The sequence below is a fragment of the Protobothrops mucrosquamatus genome, unplaced genomic scaffold, assembly GCF_001527695.2.
Source record: "Protobothrops mucrosquamatus isolate PMUCROS unplaced genomic scaffold, P.Mucros_1.0 scaffold2678, whole genome shotgun sequence".
NCBI classification, from domain to species: domain Eukaryota; kingdom Metazoa; phylum Chordata; class Lepidosauria; order Squamata; family Viperidae; genus Protobothrops; species Protobothrops mucrosquamatus.
The window spans coordinates 58,864-81,568 of record NW_015388725.1 but is presented as its reverse complement, the minus strand read 5'-3'; the positions used below and the strand labels follow the sequence as shown (position 1 = coordinate 81,568).

Here is a 22,705-nt window from a genome sequence, read left to right as displayed (position 1 = left end):
CAGAATGTTGCAATGCGGGAGGTTTTAGTCTTATCCAGCATATTTTTTTGGAAGTTGTAGCAGGCCCCTCACCTTTTAATTGTGCAGCACAGTAACATTTAGGTGGGTAATAGATAGCTTTGAGTGGCTTGACCACAGCACTATAATAATCCTATAGTTCAGTGGTTCTCAACCTGTGGGTCGGGACCCCATTTGGGGTCGATCAACCATTTCACGGGGGTCGCCAAGCAAGGCTGTCCGCCATTTTTTTTGTCCGCCATTTTTTTGTCCGCCATTTTTTCCCCTTTTTCGGCGCGTGCCTTACCTCCCTTGGGCTGGGCCAGCTGGTGGTCGGCCTGCTCCGTCTCTGCTGCTTGCCAGCTATGCCTCAGCCGGCGCAGGGAGCGGAACCACGCATGCGCGGCGCTCCCGGGCAGGGAAAGTCCTCGACTTACGACCAGTTGGGTAGTCCTCGACTTACGACCGGTTTAGTCCTCGACTTACGACCGGTTTAGTCCTCAACTTACGACCGGTTTAGTCCTCGACTTACGACCGGTTGGGGTCACGGCATTAAAAAGGTTGAGAACCACTGCTATAGTTGAAGATTCTGTCATAGGTTGAGTTTGGAAATCAAAACCAAAATAGGTGAAAAAGACTAGTATGTTTATGTCTATATTTCCTTTAACTGCCTTGTGCTGTAATTCCTGGAATGGAAGAACTGTCTAGTTCAAAGAATTATCCATCTAATCATTCTGTCACCCAGTCCGTGCTATATGTATTGTGTAACTGCTGCTTGTCTTCCTTCTTTGGAATCTTGTAATTGCTTCTAAGAACTGCATTGTGGAAACTGAACTATTATTCATCGGTCTGTAGCTCCATATCTGAAACAGAGTGCTGGTCTGGCAATTGACCTAGTATTGGTGGTCTACTAGAAAAGCTTCGCATACAAGAGGACCAGTGCTTTTGTCTTCAGCATTGGGCAACAATCCCTAGCCAAGTGGGAGTTGTCAGTGTCTTGGGTTTATTTAATAGTAGAGAGGAATGCGTTGCATTGTTTTCATCCTCAAGTCAATTACTTGTTTCTAGACATAGCCCTTCTGGAATTCACTTCAGATTTTGGAAATCATTGCTGTTAAAAGAGGAGAGTTAAAAGTTTAATGCTTTCTATTTCTATCTCAAGCTACGTTCTGTGTCAATTACAATTTGAAAGTTCCAGGTAATATTTCTCAGGATAATTATATTTATGTGATATAAATTTCAGTTTTCCAGGCATATATAACTTGTATAACAAATTTTACGTAGGGCATAGAAGACCAGTTTGAAGAGGAAAAAGAGAACATAAAATAAACTGGTTATATGAATGAGGTACCTGCCTCTGAAGCTGAAATTTCACCCTCATGGTTAATTTTTTTAAGCTAAACATTCCTTCGTGTTAACTACTATATTTGCTGTTTCTTGTGAGTTCCTTACTTTACCTACTCTTTGCTATTGTTATAATAAATAAAAAATATCTAGTGGAATATAGTCAGGGCTTTTTTTCAGCCGGAACGCGGCGGAACCGCGTTCCGGCACCTTTTTCCGGGCCGGCCGCACCGGAAATAGCCCCTCCCACATTTTACTTGCATTCCTGTTCTCTAAAGGGGCGGTCCTAGGGTTTGATGAGGGCGTGGCCAGGTTTGAGTTCCGCCACCTTTTCGCTGAGAAAAAAAGCCCTGAATATAGTTGATAATGTTTGGTTCTGGGTTAATTATTTGGTCTTATGGAGACTCTATCAGAGGTTGTGTGAAATTTATTTATCAAGCATTAATAGAAATTGTTAGGGGCTATCATGCAGTCCCATAACATCACTATGACCACCCATTGTCTATTCTCTTCTGATAATTAGAAATAGTGACCCTCAGCCCCATTTATATTTAATGGGGCTGAGTGACAAATTACTCAGGTTTGCGAAGTTGTCAACTCTCTTTCTTCTAACCCAGGAGGAGGAGGAGGAATCCACGACTCTCAGTTCAAGACAATTGTGCTCATGTGCACTGCAGCCCAGCCTCTAAACAACTAGAGTTAGGCGACAGTAGTCATTGTGAAAGGACAGATTGGCAGCTCGTGGGTACTCCTTGTGCTTTCTGCCCAGGGAAAGCTACAATCAGGCTCCTTCACCCTCTAGTTAGACCTGACTCTCTTCAACTTTCTAAAAGTAGCTGAGGGTCCACCCACGCAACCTCACTCTTTTAACTTTCCAAATTACCCTCCGGTGCCCACAAATAGAGGAAATCTTGCCTTGTAATTTGTGTTGTCTCTACTGATAATTGAGAGAGGCTCCTTCTATTCCCAGAGGGCTTGTTCAGGGTGGGAGGGGTAGTGGTGCTGGAGAGAAGTCAGGATGATAGGACAGTAGATGGGTGGGAAGGCGAGCAAAAACAGGGTATGCTAGAGAAATCAAGATGTGGGGGTATGGGTGACTAAAAATAGGAATATCCAAGTTCATGGAGTCTGGGGCCAGGCCAGGCAGATCATTGATGGTCAAAGATGCTAGTTTTCAAAGCAGCCTATTAACCATACAGACCAAGTGGTGCCATCGCTTTATAGCTCTGGATTCATAATGTGTCGGCCAAGTTTCATTGCACAGTATTTACTTTATCAGAACTAGCGAAACCTAGCCCATGAATAAGAAAGTTTTATGCACGGAATGGAAACTTTATTTCTAATATAGTGCAGTTTCATTTAGTAGATTTTATTGTGCAACTACACCAGTGTGTGCATTTTAGTCAGTCAGTGCTAAAGAAGCAGTCTTTTCTTCTTTCTAGCCACTTCTATACAGTAATTTTTATAATGTTTAGTCTTTCCTGAGTCTAGATTTTCTACAGCAGGTTTACCTATCTGATTAACATCTTTCCATGGGTAAATCTATGTTTACACAAGAATAAGTGATAAATAGTTTCAGGCCATATTGAGATACATTTGCAAGTTTGGTTTTTTTTAAATAATAAAGATTACAGTACTGTACAGCAAATAACTGTTGAAAATGAAATTTACTAATTTGATTCCAAACTATTCATTAAAAATAAGTTTTTTAAAAAACTAAAAAGAACAAACTAAAAATAAAAGAAAAAAGCATATATATATAAAACATGATATAAAAAACAAAAAAGTAACATTGCTATAATATATTCCTTTGAATGTATTGCATCTCCAATATAAGAAGAATAAAAGGTAACCAATCTTTTTGAAAAGTGCAGTACTGTTTTTAAATGTGAAACTAATATAGGTTTTACATTGAAAGAACTACCTTGGATATTTCCTAAAACTGAAGATCATTTTTTCTTAGTTCCAAATAGCTTGTTCATTATCCAATTTTATTTTAATCTTTTAAAATTGTTGATAATATTAGTTGCTGCTTGATTTCCATAAAAAAGCCTTTTCTAGTTTATTTGAAACAAGTGATTTGGCTGCTAAAGCACCCAAATCAAACAACCTAATAATTGAACTGTATCTATTATTGTTTGGATGATGTGGTTACTTATATTCCTTTTACAGTCTTTCAAAGGTTTTAAAAGTATTAATAATAAATGCTTAGAAGTAACTAGCAATCAATGTTTTCCAATAAAAAGTTCTTCCTTCCATTTTTAAATAACCTGCCTACTTACATAGGATTACTAAATCCAGGCTATAAAACCAGCTAATCACTAGACGACACCAGAAAGATCCAGCTAAGACATGGTGACTCTTTGTTTACGGAACTAATTCGAGTTCAAAGGGGTTTATATAATATGGATATAAAAAGTAGCATTTTTTAACCCCTAGAATCAGAACTTCTTTGCCTGAGAAAAGAAGTATGATATATCTCTAACAGATTAAAGATTGAGGCAAACATGAATTCTGAGGATGGTGCTGTTTTATATAATGTATACTCTGTGAAGATTAGGATAGAGTTTACATTAGGGAAGATTGTGGCATAGGTCAGTTATATAAGTTATGTAGTAAACAGAAAAATTTAAATATATTGCTCAGAAATGTTGGGGGGGGTTACCACAAAACTCATTTTTTTCTAAGTGCAAAGATTATGTTCCTTGTGCTGTGCGGATTCTGTGCCTTGATGGATTCAAGCATCAAGTTTTAATTTATATTCACTCTACAGCATTTGGAGCGAGAGCCAATTGTATGCCATCCTGATCTTCAAGAGCCGTTGGATTCTGATTCACAAGATCTTCCTGATGAGTTCTTTGAGGTTACAGTAGATGATGTGAGAAAACGTTTGGCCCAGCTCCAGAATGAAAGGTACCGTAAATTTATTTTTCACAAGTAGTTAAGTAATAATCTTTTATGGCCAATGTGTATATAAATTTGTTTCTCTGATTCTGACAGAATCCTAAACAATGAATATGCTCAGGATTTCCTTCCCAGTTATACTTAATGTTCTTCATAGTCTTGGAGATTTTTCGTGTAGTCTTCTAGTTGTATGCTCACCTGCCTAGGGAGATTTCTCTAAGTACTAACTTTGTAGGAGCAGAGCTATATTAGTTAGTCTATGATAGCAAAAAAACCCAACACCAGACCAAGTCTAATAGCACTTATTTCGATTAACAAACTGTATTAAAAGGCATAAGCTTTATGAGCCACACTTATTTCGTCAAAGGCATAGAATGCCTAGACTGATGTAGGATTTAAATTGGGGTGGAGGGAGGGGAATACAGGTCAATTATGTAAATTGCAGGATACATATGAGACAGTTTTCCAAAATGAAAAACAAGGCTTTAACAGCACCATTTAGCAGGAATTTCTGGACTTGCATTAAAAAGTTTCAAGTAATCTAAAAAAAATCTCAACTACAACCATTATTGTTTATTGAGAAGATACTTGTATTCTCTCATACAAAAAAAATACACTTGTTAATAACATAAAATTAGTTAGAAAAGGTACTACCAGATTCCCTCTAATGCTAGAGAATCTAGTTCAGTGGTGGCGAACCTATGGCACGGGTGCCAGAGGCGGCACTCTCTCTGTAGGCACGCGAACCGTCGCTCCAGTCCTAGGCCTTCAGCTGGGTTTTATAAAACCTTTTCGCTTTAGGCCTCCGCCGTGTGCAAAAAAAAAAAAAGATTCAATCAGTCAATTTCAACTTCTCATGGGAAAAAAAAAAAGATCTTGCAAAGTTGGAATTGATTGATCGAACTTTTTAGTCCCACCCAGTCTGCTGTTACCACTGCAGCCATGCCCACCCAATGGGCCACACCCACCCGGTACTCGACGATGCATAAGTGGGTTTTGGGTTACAGTTTGGGCACTCAGTCTCTAAAAGGTTTGCCATCACTGATCTAGTTCATAATTTAACATTGATGCAGTATTTTCTTAAACATGATTGTTGAGACATTAAAGTACCATATACTTCAAAGAAAGTATGAATGTAGACTCAGCAGTAGCAGATTAATTCACTTCTATACTGTAAATACCTTATTTAGACAGTAGACTTTAATTTCCTTTGTAATTTGTAACTTGACTTTTTAAGTAGAAAAGTTTTCTTAGTCACACACATTTCTGTCTCTAAAGACTTGGCAAATATATGTGGATGGCAATTTCTGGTTCTTGCAATGCTGAAGATTCTTTTGACTAGGATTTTCTTAGTTCTTATTACTTTCCAGGAATACCAGCCAATTCATCTAGGTCACAAAATTGCCTGGAAGTTTTTTTACGCTGTCATCTGCTTAGATGCATCTATCATAAACACTGGAAAATGGATGGATGGATGGTGAACAAAGCTCTTGGTTTCTTTGTTTATATCACAATGAACGCATTTAGTTCCCTTTGATCATAGAGCAAGTCTTCACAAGTGTTAATCCAAAAAGCAAGTCTGAGCTACTTTTAAGTCACAATATCTGTGTCCTCTGAATTGTGATATTACTGATTTGAAATCTGGAGTCTTCATCTGCAGGTAAAAGAATCCAGAAAGTACTCATATAATGGGACTATATACAGGGAAGATATGTCACAGGAGACAAAGGTTGTCCAATTGTTGATAGATGCAACAGATTATAGAGAATTCCTGGAGAATATTTCAAAATAACACAATACTTCACATTGTATATTGGCGATTACATAGGGTGCCCCATTGAAAGTAGTGGTTAGGATATTACATTGGCACCAGCAAAACCTCTGTCCAAGTTCACCCTCAGTTGCAGAAAGGCAGTGGGTAACCTGAGACTAATCACTCTTTCATCTCAACCTACCTCACAAGATGCTTGTGAATAAAAGTGGGAGCAGAGGATGTTTAGTATACTACCATGAGCTCCTGAACAAAAAGTGGGCTAAATAAATAACATAGAATGAAAGTAATTCTGTTAATTTGAGCGAAGACAGTGTGCTAAATTACAGAAGACATAGTTCTATTGTTTTCTTCTGGCTTTTCAAAATCATTTACTAAAACTCTGTAAGCACACCGGCTATTGACACTTTCTAAATCAGTGTTTCTCAACCTTGACAATTTTAAGGCATGTGGACTTCAACTCCCAGAATTCCTCAACCAGCAATGCTGGCTGTGGAATTCTGGGAGTTGAAGTCCACATGCCTTAAAATTGTCAAGGTTGAGAAACACTGTTCTAAATATTCATATGTTTTATAGACTGTTTTTCTTTCACTCTTCTGTAAAACCTGATAGGCTATAAATTAATTTCTATAAATATGTCTGTAAGAAACCTTCCCAAACTGGTCACTTTCTAAATGCACGGGCCTAAACTCTCAAATATTTCAGCCGTGACCACGCTGGCTGGAATTCTGAGTTAAGGGCTACCCCTGTGGAGGACCTCTGACTGAGAAGAGTTGCAAAGTTGTATTTATAAGCTCACTGTCAGTTCTCCATTGATAACAAATACTTTATATTTATCTGTTTTGAATCAATATTTTAAAAGCCAAATTAATTATGTCTGTCTTAACTTTTTGTTGATTTTGTTGCATTATGTGTAAAATTAAATTTACCTTTTTACTGACGTTTTTCCTGTATGGGTTGATATAAAAATGGATAAATTGTGTATAAATTATACTGATCTGTACAATAATTTTCTAAAATAACACAACAGAGATTCAACTTTTATGGCAATTCCAACTTTTATGATATACCCTCAGGGAGAAAAACAATAAGGATATATATGTCTGTTGCAGATGGCATATTATTCTTAATTAAAACAAATTCTGCAATGCATTATGACAGTCTAAATCCGTTATTAATCAAGAAATACTGATGCAGTCATTACTTACCGAGCATAGGTATGCTATATAAAAATATGGTTGTTTATTTCCAGTATTTCAAAATTAATTTTTCTGATATGCATTTAGGAAAAAAGGGAACAACAGGTTTTTGTTAAAATGACTTTGTGCAGGTTTTGCAGGATTCAAACTGCATCTGTCTTTTGAAGAATCTAAGCTTTAGTGTGCTAGGGCAGGGCTTTTCAACATTTTCACCCATTGTACCACTTTTAAGATATGGCAACATCCGAGTACCACCAGTCGCCTAGCAAGGTGTCAAAAACTTGATGACCCCCCCCCAAAAGTGATAAAGTACAGATAGTCCTCGACTTACAACAGTTCGCTTAGTGACTGTTCGAAGTTACAATGGCACTGAAAAAAGTGCCCCCCGAGCCACAGCCGAGCAAGACACCTGCCTGCCCGCCCGGTGGCGCTCTTCCTCCTGTCCGAGGGAGGTGTTTGGTTTTTATTCCCCCCGTCTGCTGGGTGGTTGCAACAGGTTTTGGTCACTTCACCTGACCGTGGTGACCGTCATAAATATGAATCAGTTGCCAAGCATCTGAATGTAAATCACAAGACCCTGGAGATGCTGCAACATTCCAGCTGATCGGCGCTTCTTGGCTCAGCCGAAGTGCCAGGATCAGTACTGCTTTCCAGCTGATTGGTGCTTCTTCAGGGCTCAGCAGAAGCGCCAGGATCAGCGCCGAGCTCCAGCTGGAGCCTGGCGCTGATCCTGGCGCTTCCACTGAGTCCTGACAGCCCCGAAGAAGCGCCGATCAGCTGGAAAGCGGCACTGATCCTGGCGCTTCCGCTGAGCTCTGACAGCCCTGCAGCTCCAGCCATCTCTCACTCAGGCTTGTGCGGTGCTGCCACCGGTTCAGCTCATTCCCCTCCCCCGCTACCACTTTTCTAGGATGGTCACATACCACCTGCCAGGTGCCAATGTACCACAGGTGGTACCCGTGCCACTGGTTGAAAAGCACTGTGCTAGGGAACTTTTACACCCAGAGGTTAATGATAGCAAAAGGATCGTGTCAGAATGAATGAACCTGTGGCGGTCTGCTAAGTCTTGTCTCTTCTCAGGAGGAGTTTAGAAGAAGCTCCCTTGACGACAAAGGCACAGCGAGAAGCTCAAGCGAAGGGAAAGTTAGAGCGTTATCCAAAGGTAAACTTTTTTTGTGCATGATCATGAATTTCCCACATAATTAGAAATATAGAGGTGTTGGTGACCGAAAGGAATATAGAAGTAGTAAATATCTATGGGCCTGATAAAAAAAATCTCCCACTACTGTTTTTGCTTCTTTTTACATGAATTGGAAGAGCTGGAATATTCACTGAATAGCAGTAAGTGTTGTCTTGTTTTAGGATTCCCCATGAAAGAACTTTGAAAGCAGGGCAGAGGACAGATTTCTTGCACGTTTTATTCTGCATGTTCTTTGTTCTTTTGGTGTGAGATACAAGAGTTCTGTTTCTAAAATGAAGTGAGAATACTTAGCATTTATACAATACTTTGAAAGTACAACCTTCTTGATCAAATCCAGAAGTTACCTAATTTCTTTTCCTGCTATCTCTGCTACTTCAGCTGAACATTGCTTTCTCTGAGTGGTTTTTATGTTGCAGTTTGTTTTAAAACATCTGTGTGGGGCAGTTCCCACCATTCTAAAAAGGCTTTTGAAAACTACATGTATCGTCTCAGGGAGCTATATTGCCCATTCGTGGACAGGAGCAAGTTTTTGAAAATGGGCCGGTATTATTCAAACGAGCAGGAAGCTAGCCTAATGTTTCTGTTTATGTGAGTAGATGCCTGATTCTTTTCCTTCCACCTAGGTGGTACTACGTGTTTACTTCCCAGATCGTCACATTCTGCAAGGTTTCTTTCACCCTAGTGAAACAGGTAGGAGTACATCTATCTCCCATCTACGGCTTTATATAAATAAGCAAACTGAAAAAAGGACAACAGTGCCTTGCTATCAAGCTAAGGTTTGTGACTTAACAAGATCTACACGTCTCTAGCTGCTTTATTTCACTGCTATTTTAAAAGTTTGTTGTATGGAAAACTGAGTCGTATGGGAGATAGCTGAGATTGTTTTCTAAACAGAATGTGTTTCCTACAACTGCCCGCTGGCTTCTTTTTCAGACCATTTACCACGGCATTAGTCATGCCCAGATGAGCCCATTGAACAAACAGGGTGTTGGTCTAGCATAGTTTCAGCCAGAGCCCAAAAAAGAGTTGGAAAGAATTTGAATCAACCACTCTGCTTCAATGTGCTGGGGGGTCAAGAGAAAGCCAGAGTCCCTGCACCTTTAAGTAGCCAAAATCTAGAACTTTCTAACTGCAAAATAGGATACGCACTCAAAGAAATGTCCCTTTTCCCCATTGAATGTTTAATCCCTCTCAGGCCTGAAATGTGATAATATTCTTTACTTGATTGGACTCAAAAAATACCTCTAATATAGCAAATAGAGGCCACCACAGAGTTGTGGTCTTTCAAGTATCCTGTGCCCTTTATAGGTGACAAACAACAGCTGGAATTGCACAGGCCAGCCTAATGGGAATCAGTACAGTTTGTGTAGCAAAGCTAAAATGCCATAATTGCCCACCGGTTATGCTCCATTCTGATCAACTTCATTTTTCTGACTACTCTTTGAAGGCAGCCTCAGGGAAAAGCTTGTTTCCTAATCTATTCAGTAGTCTGTTGTGGAGGTGACTATGAATGTCCCTGTGCAGGTACAATTGGTTTGCAACACAAAGCTCTCTCAGCTCTTCCATGATCCAGGAGGAAGAGGAAAGGGCACATAGGCACAATATGGTACAAAGGCCCAGTTACCCTTTCATTTCAAGCAGTAACTAAGGCTTAAGTTGAACTATGCATGAAGCCTTCAGGGATCATCCCAAGCTCCTTCCAGAGCCCAGGAGGTTCATCACGCTCCCCCCCCTCCAGAAAGTGGTCTGACCTGGCAGGAAAGTTACGATAATTTCCCTCCAATTCAGATCACATAAACAGTGCCCCAACAGGAAGACAAGGTACAAAGTATGACCATAATTATGTGTTGGGCATAACTGGGCATGGTCAGGTCCACTGCTACTATAGCATCTATGAATGCCCTCAGAGAAGGCAGTTTCAAATCCTTCAAGCCTATAAGGTTGTGGAACTTCACTGTTGATCTGACCACTCTAGTCAAAGAACTCAGAGAGTTTACTGCACAGCAAGGATGCTGGTACCTGATCCTAGATGATAACTTGGCAAATGGTCTAATGCCCGGTAATCTGTGGCATAATGCTTCTAACTGCCACCAGAATACCATAAATACTCTTCTGCTGAGGCTACACCTGAAACCCAGCCAGACACATTTCCAAGGGGGCAATCTCTTTCTCCATGCCCAACCGGCTTATACATGCCAGATCAGCCCTCTCATCCGTGATTAAATCACAAATGAGGAAGGCTTTATTACAAACAGACCTGACATTTGTCAGCAGCAGTTGAAAGTCCATGCCTCTGGAGATTTGGCCAGAGTCTGAAGCTAAGCATACGGGGCTGGAATGCGGAACTGGTACCAAACTTGGCAGACATCTTTGCTGACGCGCACCTTGAAGCTTTGCTCTCCAAGGTGGTGGATAGAGCCTTAGCCCAGCGCCCCTCTCCATCGCCTGATCAGGGGGCTTCCACCTCGGCTATGCCCCCTTACGAGATCCCCGCAGATTTCCCCATGATTCAGGAGCCTATGTCTCCTGCACACTCTTCGGTGAGTGGTTTCTCTTTCCCTCAAGGTGGGGAGCAACCGGATCTTCTGCTTTCGGAAGATGAGGAACTCCCTCCTGAACCTTCCACTTCAGGGGGTCTCTTTAATCCGGCTCATTTCCTGTCAATTCTGCGTAAAGCTACAGCAACCGCAAACTTAGGGTCAGACCAATTCCCTTAACCACCAGTGGCGTCGGATACCGACCCTCACCCGATATTCTTCGAGAAAGTGGCTACCGAACACCATGTTCCATGCCCTTCCATCTTCCTTAAAGGGATTAAGAAGCCGTGGGCTTCCCCGGCCTCGTTTCCTTCCGTTAGTGGGACCGACAGGAAGTTATTCAGCACCTCCACTGATCTCAGTGATGCGCTGGAGGTCCCTAAGGTTGACGAGGCTTGGACCCCATTGGTATCTCAAACGGCGGTGGCTGGGGACTTGACACAGGCGCTTAAAGCGGACAATAAAAAATGGGAGCATACATTCAGGAAGACACATCAATCAGCGGCCTGGGCAATTAAAACGGCCAGCTGCACTTCCTTTTTTGTCAGAACCACCCTTCTTTGGCTGCGTCAGCTCCAAGCCAGGGTCCCTGCTGAGGATTTACGTACTCATCAGGATTTAAGTAAAATGGTGACGGCCACTGAATACGCTGCGGACGCCTCTCTTCAGTCTGCAGTCTTTGCTTCCAGATCCTTGGCCTCTAACATCACGGCCAGAAGGATGTTGTCTATGTCTATGTTCCCTGAAAATGGCCCGCCCCCTTTTTCCTGCTATATCTCCCTCTGTCTATTACTGTATTGATTTTCCTGCCTCCTCTTAAACTCCTGAAATTGTTCACTCCCCAACCACTTGCTGACCTTCCCAAGCCTATTGTGAGTAGGTAATTTTAATGTTTCTGCTTTCTTTTATCAGGACGTTAAGTTAGGCTAGGTCAGGGGTAGGCAACCTTGGCTCCATGGTTGCCTACCCCTGGGGTAGGTGGAATATATCAGATAGGAGATCTGGCTTAGAATCACAGAATTGGAAGGGAATCTAGAGAATCCATCCTAATCCTGTGCAAATTTACTGCTATAGCATTATTAATGAATGATTATCAGTTCTTTGCTTGTAAATGTCTAATGATGAAATCCACCAGCCTCTGAGACAGTCGATCCTCGTGTCTGACAGTTTATACCACCAACTTCTCATGCTATATAGATTATATAGAGGGCATATCTGGAGATTTAGCTGGATCTCCAATTCTTATATGTGCGGGTTTGGGAGAACGTAAATATACAGCATTGCATCTTTATTGTATTACTTACTCTTTGTTTTTGAATGGTTTGGCTGTTACCTCCACTTAGAAGTAGCCATGTTCTTTGTATCATCTCTCATTACCATCATGGCAGTACCCAGTGTCTGCTAGTAAATGTTTTCCTTAGATATTCCTCAGGTAAGCAGTGCTGCTTCAACTGTTTTTTTAATATTTAATTAATTTTCTAGTTTTACAATCAAGTACTTAATAGACAATGTGTTCTCTGGGTCCATTAGTAATTCAGTGGTATATATTAACTTCTTCAATCTAGATCCAATATTGCACCATCAAACGTTTCCTCTCTTCTTCCGGTAGTACCTGTTTTTCCACGCTAGACAAATACAGTTCTTATTGTTATTAGTAAATATACAATTCAATATCAACATCTTTGTTACATTTTTCTCATAATATCAATAATATCAGTTTTAGATTACTTTTCTAACCAAAATATATCTTAATTGCATTTGCACTTAATATCCATATGTTCAATCAGTATCCTGATTTTGCTTTTTTTTTTTTTAATTTTAATTTCCCATCAGTGTTCAAAAGGTCTCTATTGTTTATAATTTCAAAGTAAGTTATATTTGGGTAACCAAAAGCTTCCCTTATTCAAACTTCTTGCTTCAATGGTTTCTGAAGGCAAGAGATCTTATTATTATAAGACAGAAACCATACAAGGCATAGGCAGATGTGCTGGAAGAGTTTGTGTAAATAAACCAATTTTAATTCTTGCCTGCAAGAATAGAATTTTTATAGTTGAAAGATAACTGACATTTCACCAGCCGGTCTTCTAAGGATGGAGAAGGAGATTTTAAATATAGAAGCAAAATGTTCCACATGAATGCTGGAATCAAAGGATGAACTCAATAAAGATGGTGGTAATTTAAAGTTTCTGCTTTCTACTGTGTCAGTCTTTGAGATAAGACTAAGTTGGTATTCTCTTTAAAACATACCATCAAAGAGAATGGTGCTCATAATGTATGTGCAGCTCATACTAAACCTTGTTGTTGTTTTTTGCTTTATTTAACAGTTGGTGCTCTGAAAGCCTTTGTGAAAAGTCTCCTTGTAAATTCAGAAATACCATTTTATTTGTGTAAGTTCACATTTATGTTTTATAATTTTTACAGATAACGTTCTGGGTCTAGGGTTGCCAGGTCTGCTTCCAAAAAATAGCGGACAAGCGGGGGGGGGTTAAGTAGTAAAAAAAGTAGACTGTACAGCTTTAAACGTACCATTTCATCATAAAGCTTTTGAATAAAAAAATGTCCACTATTTTGTGAAAAAAAAATAGTGAACATAATGTGAAAAAGTGGACTGTCCACTCAAATAGTGGACACCTGGCAACCCTATCTGGGTCTGTTGCTACTATTGATTTGGAGAAAGTTATTTTTACAAGCCATAAATTGTATTTATATATAAGGTAGTGAGACAAACTTTCCCTGTGCCTAGACTTTTCCTAAACCATCTTTCTTTCCTTCATTTTGTTTCCTAATGAAAATATTGTTTTTTTATTGTAGTTATTACACCACCCAGATCCATTCTGAGTGACGATGACATGACTCTTTTCCAGGTAGTAGTTATATAACTCATTCAGTTTTTTTTTTTAAATTATAAAATAATTTTGTTTTTTTAAGATCAGCAATGATTACTTTTCTATATCTTAATCAAATGAAGGACAGTTGAAATGACTTGATTTCTTGTGCTAGAATTTCTTGAAATGCTTCTTGCTTTGAACATAGATGATTCTATCAATAGTTCTTTTATTCTAAGTTGCGAAAATCTGTCTTGCCAGACCTCCAATACCTGGTAATGAGTGGAATAATGGTTTGTTGATAAAATAGTGGCAGAGTTAATATGAAGGAGGATATTGGATATTAGAATGGATGCAGGAGTCATTGATCTGGAAAACATTCTGTTTCATTCCAGACCATGCTGACTCTGTGATCCAGCCCTAAAATGTGCCTCTTTTATTCATAATGCTGTGTCTCGAATACCAGAAAGCAATCTCACTTCCAAGAAGTTACTTCTTGAAACTGCTGGACCAACCCTGGAAAGCCAGGAGAGGTTCAACATTGCCCAGAAATAACAGAATGTTCTGGAATTCTACAGAAAAGTAGCGATATTTTTATTTGGCTTAGGCCTTCTTTAGTTTTTAACATGTTACATTTCTGGATCAATGAAATTTCTTTATCCTAAGTCTTACTGATTTAACTGGGTAATAATTCACTTTCTTGGAGTTAAGGTTCTTCTGGATGAGAATGTTATTATATAATCATTGTTTCTCTATTACAAAATGTTAAGGGGGAACAAGCAGCATTATCGTTCATTAGTAATTGTTTCATGCTTTTTTACCAGCATTTTTCTAATTAGAGATAATCTGTTACAGATGGAATCGTCACAATATTGTTAATATCAGTTAAGAAAGGAATAGCTACATAGTGTTATAGTCTTTGAGCAATAGGAAGTTTTTCTCATGATCATCTAATTAAGACATAGGATTGCCTGAAATAATACAAAGTGACAAATAATCAAATTCAGGATCAAGATTTTTAAATAATTAGAAGGTATTGGATTCAGCTATTTCTAATGCTATATAGTAATGTATTTAACAGTTTCTGTCCAGCAAAATGAATCTTTCAGGATGCAGCAAGGAGAAAGATACCTAAGGTGGATTTCTAAGAACTAAAACTCCATTGTAAATTTGAGCATTATTGTGATACGAAGTTTAGAACAGCACAGAGCAGAGCAGAGCAGAGCAGAGCAGAGCAGAGCAGAGCAGAACAGAACAGAACAGAACAGAACAGAACAGAACAGAATAGAATAGAATAGAATAACAGAGTTGGAAGGGACCTTGGAGGTCTTCCAATCCAACCCCCTGCTCAGGCAGGAAACCCTATATCATTTCAGACAAATGGTTGTCCAATCTCTTCTTAAAATCTTCCAGCGTTGGAGCATTCACAACTTCTGGAGGCAAGTTGTTCCACTGATTAATTGTTCTAACTGTCAGGAAATTTCTTCATAGTTCTAGGTTGCTTCGCTCCTTGATTAGTTTCCATCCGTTGCTTCTTGTCCTGCCTTCAGGTGCTTTGGAGAATAGGTTGACCCCCCTTCTTTGTAGTAACCCCTGAGATATTGGAACACTCTAGTCCTTGTCACCTCTAGTCCTTCTTTTCATTAAACTAGATGTACCCAATTCCAGCAACCGTTCCTTATATGTTTTAGCCTCCAGTCCCCTAATCATCTTTGTTGCTCTTCTCTGCATTCTTTCTAGAGTCTCAACATCGTTTTTACAATGTGGTGATCAAAACTGGCCTTACCAAGGCATTATAAAGCGGTATTAACACTTCACGTGATCTTGATTCTATTCCTCTGTTTATGCAGCCTAGCACTGTGTTGGCTTTTTTGGCAGCTGCAGCACACTGGCTCATATTTAAGTGATTGTCCACTAGGACTCCAAGATCCCTCTCACAGTTACTACTGTTGAGCAAGGTACTGCCTATACTGTACCTGTGCATTTGGTTTTTCTTGCCTAAAAGTAGAACTTTACTTTTTTCACCATAAGTTAAGTTGCTTATCTTCTATTAGTTCCTTTAAAACTACAGTACTGTTTCCTTTGAGCAAGACAATATTGTCCTTCCTTACATTGAGTAGCACATTTTTGCTACATGTGTCCCACATGACAAACAGAATAGCCTTTGATTTAGTCAATCTTCCATGTTTGCCATGACATTGTTTAATAATTGTCCCATAGTTATTTGTAAAACAAAGCAAAGTTTTAAGCCCGTCTCCTAGTTCTTAAAAGAATGTGGGAAACATTATCTCTCTGTAGAGCCACTGATTGGTAAATAATGAAGATGCTGGTCTATCCTCTGTCTGCAAGCATTTGTATCTTGTTCTTATTTGGGCACATTAACTGCCCATACTTATTACTCAACTCAACTGTCTTGTGATATTACAGTCCAAGTTATTTTTAGGCTATATGACTACTGCTTTGCAAAGTGCATGGGGTATTAAGTGAGAGAAAACAATTCATGTTTCATTCTAATCTTTCTGTTCTTAAGAAAAATATGGTGTTAATATGGACAGAAGGTTTGAATATGTGCCCTGAACAGATTTTGTTCTTCTCATTTGCCTTGCTTTTTGGAAATGAATATGTCTGTACCAAATTATGCCAATTTTCTTATGCTTATTTCTTTTATTCTATTTTAAACATGATGGTCTTATTACTATTCTGTGTTTTATATTTTGTATTCTGATATGGCCTACTGCAGGGATGTCAACCTGCCGGCCCGTGGGCCGGTTGCATCATACGGAGGCCGCGCCCACCCCAGCTCCGGCAGTGCAAAAAAAGTTGTGATATGTCGCGACATGTTACGTGATGTAGCGAGTTTGACGTCCGTGGCCTAATGACTAATCAGCCAGTACTACCACTCTCAAGGGATTATGAAAGAAAAGTATATTCTTGTAATGGAAGTGTTAAAAGTATTGTAGATAGCTTAATTATCTTATCATCCTGGGTTCATTTCCCAGAATTAATAAAACAACAGCAGTAAGCCTTAGGTTATTTAAAAACTCCTATACAGTTTGTCTGTTTTATATTGTAGGCATTTAGTGAGTAACCCTTACATTGCCATCCAGGTTCTGAATTATATTTTGCATGAATTGTAGGCTTTTTACAAATCAGGCAACACGGTCATGCTTGAAAGTGGTATACGAAAGATGAAATGACTCTCTACTTTAGGAAGATATAGAAAGGAGATAGGATCCCTTGCGCAACCATTACATCCCAGATGCAATGAGTTATGTTTTATTTCCTGGTATCAGTCACTGTTTATGGTTACTATAATCCCACAGTGTTGATTATCTGTTCTGAAGATCACTAGGCTGACCTTCCTCTACTTCTCCTAGTTGAGGTTAATTTGTTAACTTCTGTAAAAGTTCCTCCCTGTTGTGGGTCAACGCAGCTTGTTCTTTCTTCCCTCTCTTTCCTTTGATCTCTTAGCCCCCAGGCCTCAGAGAAGAGCATACTTTTGCCAAGTGAACAGTCTTTCTCTGTTTTAGAGGCCTTGAAAAATTGTGTTCTTGATTTTTAGCAAAGCTTGCTCTGACTAAGTTTAACTCTTTGCATAAAAGATTTTTGCATAAACTGGCTACTTTTCATAAAGGGAGTGAGATTCTAGGTGGAATAAAAAGAGACTTGCAGGATGATTTTTTTTTTTGCATGAAAAATAGCTTAGTTGATCTGAAAATATTGCTTGCAGAATGTGATATATACCAAGAGTCACTTAGAGGTTGATAGGTTATATAGAGTGTACTAGGAATTCATTTCCATAGTCTATCTCATAGCCTCTCAGGCGGCACACTGAATTAGGAAAGGATTAGAGTTCTTCTGAAGTTGTTTATAATTGATCTTTCCAAATTCCATGACTTCTTGTGGATGAGATACAAGTGCAGCTGCTGTCAAGAGTGCTGAACGTATAAAGTCGGTACTATAGCTACTTGCATCCAAATTTGAGGCTTCGTTCCTTTTGATAAATGTGTCTAAGTGAAGATCTCTTGCCAAAAAGTTTGGGTTTCCAAAAAAAAAAAAGTATCTCTATATGAATTACCAATAACATTTTATTTCTTGTTACAATGCTTACGTTGGCCTCTTTCCCCCTTCACTATGAAAATATGTTGAGTTTATGTTCTTTTCAGCCTTGTTACATATTTGTTGTTTCTAGGCTGTGGTTCTGTGATACGCAGACTATTTAATTCTTGATGTTGTCCCAAGGGCCTTTCTGTATGAGCAAAACAGAGAGCTGCATTTTAACCATAAGCACGATTTCCCCAAAAGTATTTCCTAAGGGTAGTACTCTACTTTTACAAACATACTACTTGTGGGTTGCATGGGCAGAAAGTTTTTTTTCTTGTGTTGAAGGAAAACAAAGATCTGGCTAGATGGCAACTCTCGCCCAAAAGAGTGTTTATCCTTTAGAGAATTTCATAAAACATTGCTTTATTCCTGGAAACAAGGTAGAACAGATACAATCTTGAGTTTTAGTGTCTTTGGGTTAGCTCTGTCTAGCTAGCTTATCACCCTATTAAAAATGGTGCCCTTTTTTTACACTAAAGCATAATGCAGGGACACAAACCTCAGTTTCTTTTAAGAAAAAGGTAGATGGCCCAATTGTTTTTATTAACTATCTACCTTAAACAATAACATGGAAGTATATTTCACGTATGTGAGTGTCTAGCTAGCTTATCACCCTATTAAAAATGGTGCCCTTTTTTTACACTAAAGCAAAATGCAGGGACACAAACCTCAGTTTCTTTTTAAGAAAAAGGTAGATGGCCCAATTGTTTTTATTAACTATCTACCTTAAACAATAACATGGAAGTATATTTCACGTATGTGAGTAGGCCTGTGCAGATCATTCACCCTGTATCCATGTCTCAATAGTATGAAGCAACTGCAACTGTATGAAACTTTGCATAACTTTGTTTTGAGCCTTTGTAGCGTAGATCCAGAGAACTGCTTTGCTCACCAGCAATGCGCCTCTTGAATTAACTCTACAATTGTAGTTACGAATACATTGTAGGGGATGCACTTTTCAATCGCAGCACAGAAGGTAGGATTCAGAGAAATACGGATTTGTTCCATGGGGGTACAGGGGGTTCACAAAAGTGTGAAGGCCAGCTCTTTGAGATGTAGATTGAAAAACTGCACTGGGCTGGTGGAAGTCTCTCGTGTAAGCTTAATCAGCGGAAGTAATAAAGATTTTATTTAGCAAATTAGGACCAAATGCGTTCTTACTGGACAATAAACAGATGGTGTAGAAAGGCCTTGAAAGTGATTTTAATACCTGAGTCTGTCTACCACTCAGAGTCACTTGCAGCCTTCAACACTGGAACAAAAGGTTCTGTGCTTTTGTTTCTGAGTTACAACGCCATTGTGGTGGGGAGCAGCGAGTTCAGTTGTCTTTCCCTGTAATTCTCCTCCTTCAAAGCCACTGAAGATATTTTAATTAAAAGCAGACGTGCTAGTGGCAAGATCCTGTGTGTCTTTGAACTGGGCGATTTTCCCGCTTACTGAGAAAGCAGCTCCTCCCATCGTTACTTGTTTTGTGCCATGTTGCCCACAGCTGCCACCCAATACGATCTTCGATTCTCACACATCTGTCCTGGTAGGAAGATGAAGAAATCAGAAGTTTCCATAAGAAGGCTTACTGGAAAAGAGCCAAGCTGGGCTTCTGATATAAAATATTGACAAAACTTTGCATCTGAAAATGGGACTTTTTCTATATTAGTTGGCCTTCTCAAATTAGAAACGGGGTGTAAACCAAATAAGGCCTGCAAACTTTAATCAGCCTTTGAACCTTTTAATCAAACAGCAACAAGAACGTCATTCACCTTTGAAGAAAATGTTAATTCATATTATTCAATGATACCATTCAACAGAAATAGTACCATTGAATATCACTGTTTTAGTGGGAGTGTGTATGTCTGTGCATTCATGAAAGAGACAGAATCTATACTTTCATGTTACAACTGTGTGGCTTTATACATAATATCCTAGCTGTTCCTGACTGCATGTGTTTTATAACTGCCAAGCTTTTGCTGCTAGATAATGCATCTTTTTTCCCCTCTGACTTGTATCAGAACATTAATTGTCTATCCTTCTTTGAAGCCAGACATTCCTAATCTACATATACTTTGACATACACTTTTATCTTTGAACTTGACTTTTTGGCCAATTCCTAAGACTTGGAGAACTTTTTGTAAAATTTCTCTAAAACAGGGTGCTTTCCTTTATTTCCTGTTCATTTTTTCTGCACCCGTTTTGAACATTAGCCATCAGATTCTGGGCATATATTCACACTCCTTGGTCCTGCTGGGTCGCCTGTTGTTCCCCATTTTATCTCCTCTTTGCACCTTGATGAACTGTTTAAGAATAAGAGTATAAAGCACAATGGGGAAATTGGGCTTTTGGAGTTTTATAGATTCTCGTAATGTTAGAAGTAGAATAGAATAGAGCAGTGATGGCGAACCTTTTAGAGAACGAGTGCCCAAACTGCAACCCAGAACCCACTTATGTATCATCGGGTACCGGGTGGGCGTGGCCCATTGGGTGGGCGTGGCCCATTGGGTGGGCATGGCTGCAGTGGTAATGGCAGACTGGGTGGGACTAAAAAGTTCAATCAATCAATTTGAACTTTGCGAGATCTTTTTTTTTCAGCGAGAAGTTGAAATTGGTTGATTGAACTTTTTTTGGGGGGGGGGGACATGGCGGCGGAGGCCTAAAGCGAAAAGGTTTTATAAAACCTAGCTGAAGGCCTAGGACTGGAGCGACAGTGCGCGTGCCCACAGAGAGGGCTCTGTGTGCCACCTGTGGCACACATGCCATAGGTTCGCCACCACGGGAATAGAGTATAATTTTTTTTTGTTAATTTTGTTAATTAATTTTGACCAGGCAGGGTGATGAGTCTATGATGCCACCTTTGAAAATAAGCCCCTTTAAGACTAGAAGACTTAATCTGGTAAGCATACAGCCTTGGAGTTTACAAGAATCCTTGGTTAGTTTACACATACTCATGATGTCTCCTTCCAAATAAAATTGGGGTTTCAGCAAAAAAGACAACATATAGAATGTCAGATGTATCAGTTCCTACTGAGCATATGTAGTCATTTTTAAAAAATCAAGATAAACAATTGTGTTATTTCTGTCAGCAAGGTGAGCTTCTTGAATTCTTTCCGCACTTTCACCAGCAATTGCTGTAGCAGGTACATTATATTGTTTTCTGTGTAACAAAGTGAGATATGGAATACATATGATCTATACTTTGTCCCCCAGGGACTTATCTGGATATACTGTATGCATCTACAGTGCCTGTTTCTCCGTGTGTGCCTGAACTGTCCTTGTCTGACCATTACTCCTCTTGTGTTGCATCTTGTCTGACCCATTACTTCTCTTGTGTGGTATGCAATATATGTTTGCACCGGGAAATAGGACACCTACATATGCTGGATTATGTTTTGGGGCACTCGGTCTCTAAAAGGTTTGCCATCACTGACTTAGAAGTTTTTAAATTCCTTGTTTCTAAATCAACAGGAAATAATCTATTCAGACTTCATGTATCCTTTCCTAGGCTGCTGGAAAAAGCCAGGAGAAGATTAAAGCAATTCAGAAACGTGATGTTTTGAGCAGAAATGTTGGTGGCTACTCTTAAATATTCAGAAACCCAGAAGTTAACTTTCTAGTTAGTTTTATTCCTTGCCAAACATCCAGAACTTGAACATTACCACTTTTTTGGAGAGCTATTAATTTGGGTGTCCAGTGCTACATTAAAATATTAAACACCACTGGTGTTTGCACAAAAACATTGTATATTTCAGTACCGAATATTTATCCATCCAGGGTTTTATCTATCCTTAGATCGAGTTATAGGTAGCCCTTGGCTTATGACTGCAATTTGGACCAGAAGTTCAGTTCTATGTCCTGACATTTGTATGTCAAGGTACCTGGGTGACCAGACCCATTTTTATGGCAGTCGTTAAGCAAGTCATGAAAATGTAAGTTTAAATCATGTGGCTGTTAAGCGAATCATGTGGTCTTAAGAGTGAGCCCATTCTCCTGAATGAGCATTTTTTTGCCTCAAACTGGCAAAAATACTGGAAACTGGCAAAACCCCCTCACATATCGCAGTCATGCGACCGCAGGATGCTGCAACCAGACATAAATGTAAGCCAGTTGCCAAGTAATAATTCCACTATATTAGATTAATGGGAGAAGTGTATCATGCCATGGGACCAGGTTATGTGAAGGATTGCCTCTCCCCAATCATACCCACCCATCCCATCAGGTCCAGCAGGAAGGGTTTGTTGCAGGTCTTGTTCTTAAAGGAATGTCATCTGATAGGAGGAGAGCCTTTTCTGTCACAACACCATTAAGTCATATTGGCCCTGCCCTTGTTGGCCTTCTGGAAGAATCTGAAAGCATGGGGTTGCCTTCTGGTCTGAGGTTCAGATAACATGGGTTTGGAATCTGCACAATGGCTTTATTGCTAAGGGAATTGAATGGGCTGTCCTGCAGATTATGTTTTTTTAAAATAGTTTTTATTCTTTCAATGTTTTAAATGTTTTTGTTGTTGTTTTGTGTCTTTGTATTGGTTGACATTTATTTTTAAATGTTGAAAAAATAGGCCAACTTTTGTATTCTGTTCTTTCATCTTTTTTTCCACTTCCATCTATAAAAGTGGTATCATCAACATTTCTGAGATTATTGGGGAGGCTGAATGCAACCACATGTTTACTGGATCCGTGCCCCTCCTGGCTGGTGCTGGCGGCTCGGGAGGGTACACGAGCCTGGCTCCAGGGAATTGTAAACGCTTCTTTAGGGGAGGGTGCCTTCCCCACGGCCTTAAAGGAGGCGGTGGTGAGGCCCCTCCTTAAGAAGCCCTCCCTGGACCCAGATGTATT

At 39.5% G+C, this 22,705-nt stretch overlaps 1 protein-coding gene across 1 annotated transcript in view; it reads left to right on the top strand.

Moving 5' to 3' along the window:
- ASPSCR1 (ASPSCR1 tether for SLC2A4, UBX domain containing) overlaps positions 1-22,705 on the top strand; it is a 92,911-nt gene that overhangs the window by 44,308 nt on the left and 25,898 nt on the right. The window contains exons 8-12 of the mRNA XM_015825528.2: positions 4,115-4,254; positions 8,296-8,377; positions 9,040-9,106; positions 13,278-13,340; positions 13,765-13,817. Of these exons, the coding sequence (XP_015681014.2) occupies positions 4,115-4,254; positions 8,296-8,377; positions 9,040-9,106; positions 13,278-13,340; positions 13,765-13,817 (405 nt within the window). The remainder of the gene's footprint in view (positions 1-4,114; positions 4,255-8,295; positions 8,378-9,039; positions 9,107-13,277; positions 13,341-13,764; positions 13,818-22,705) is intronic.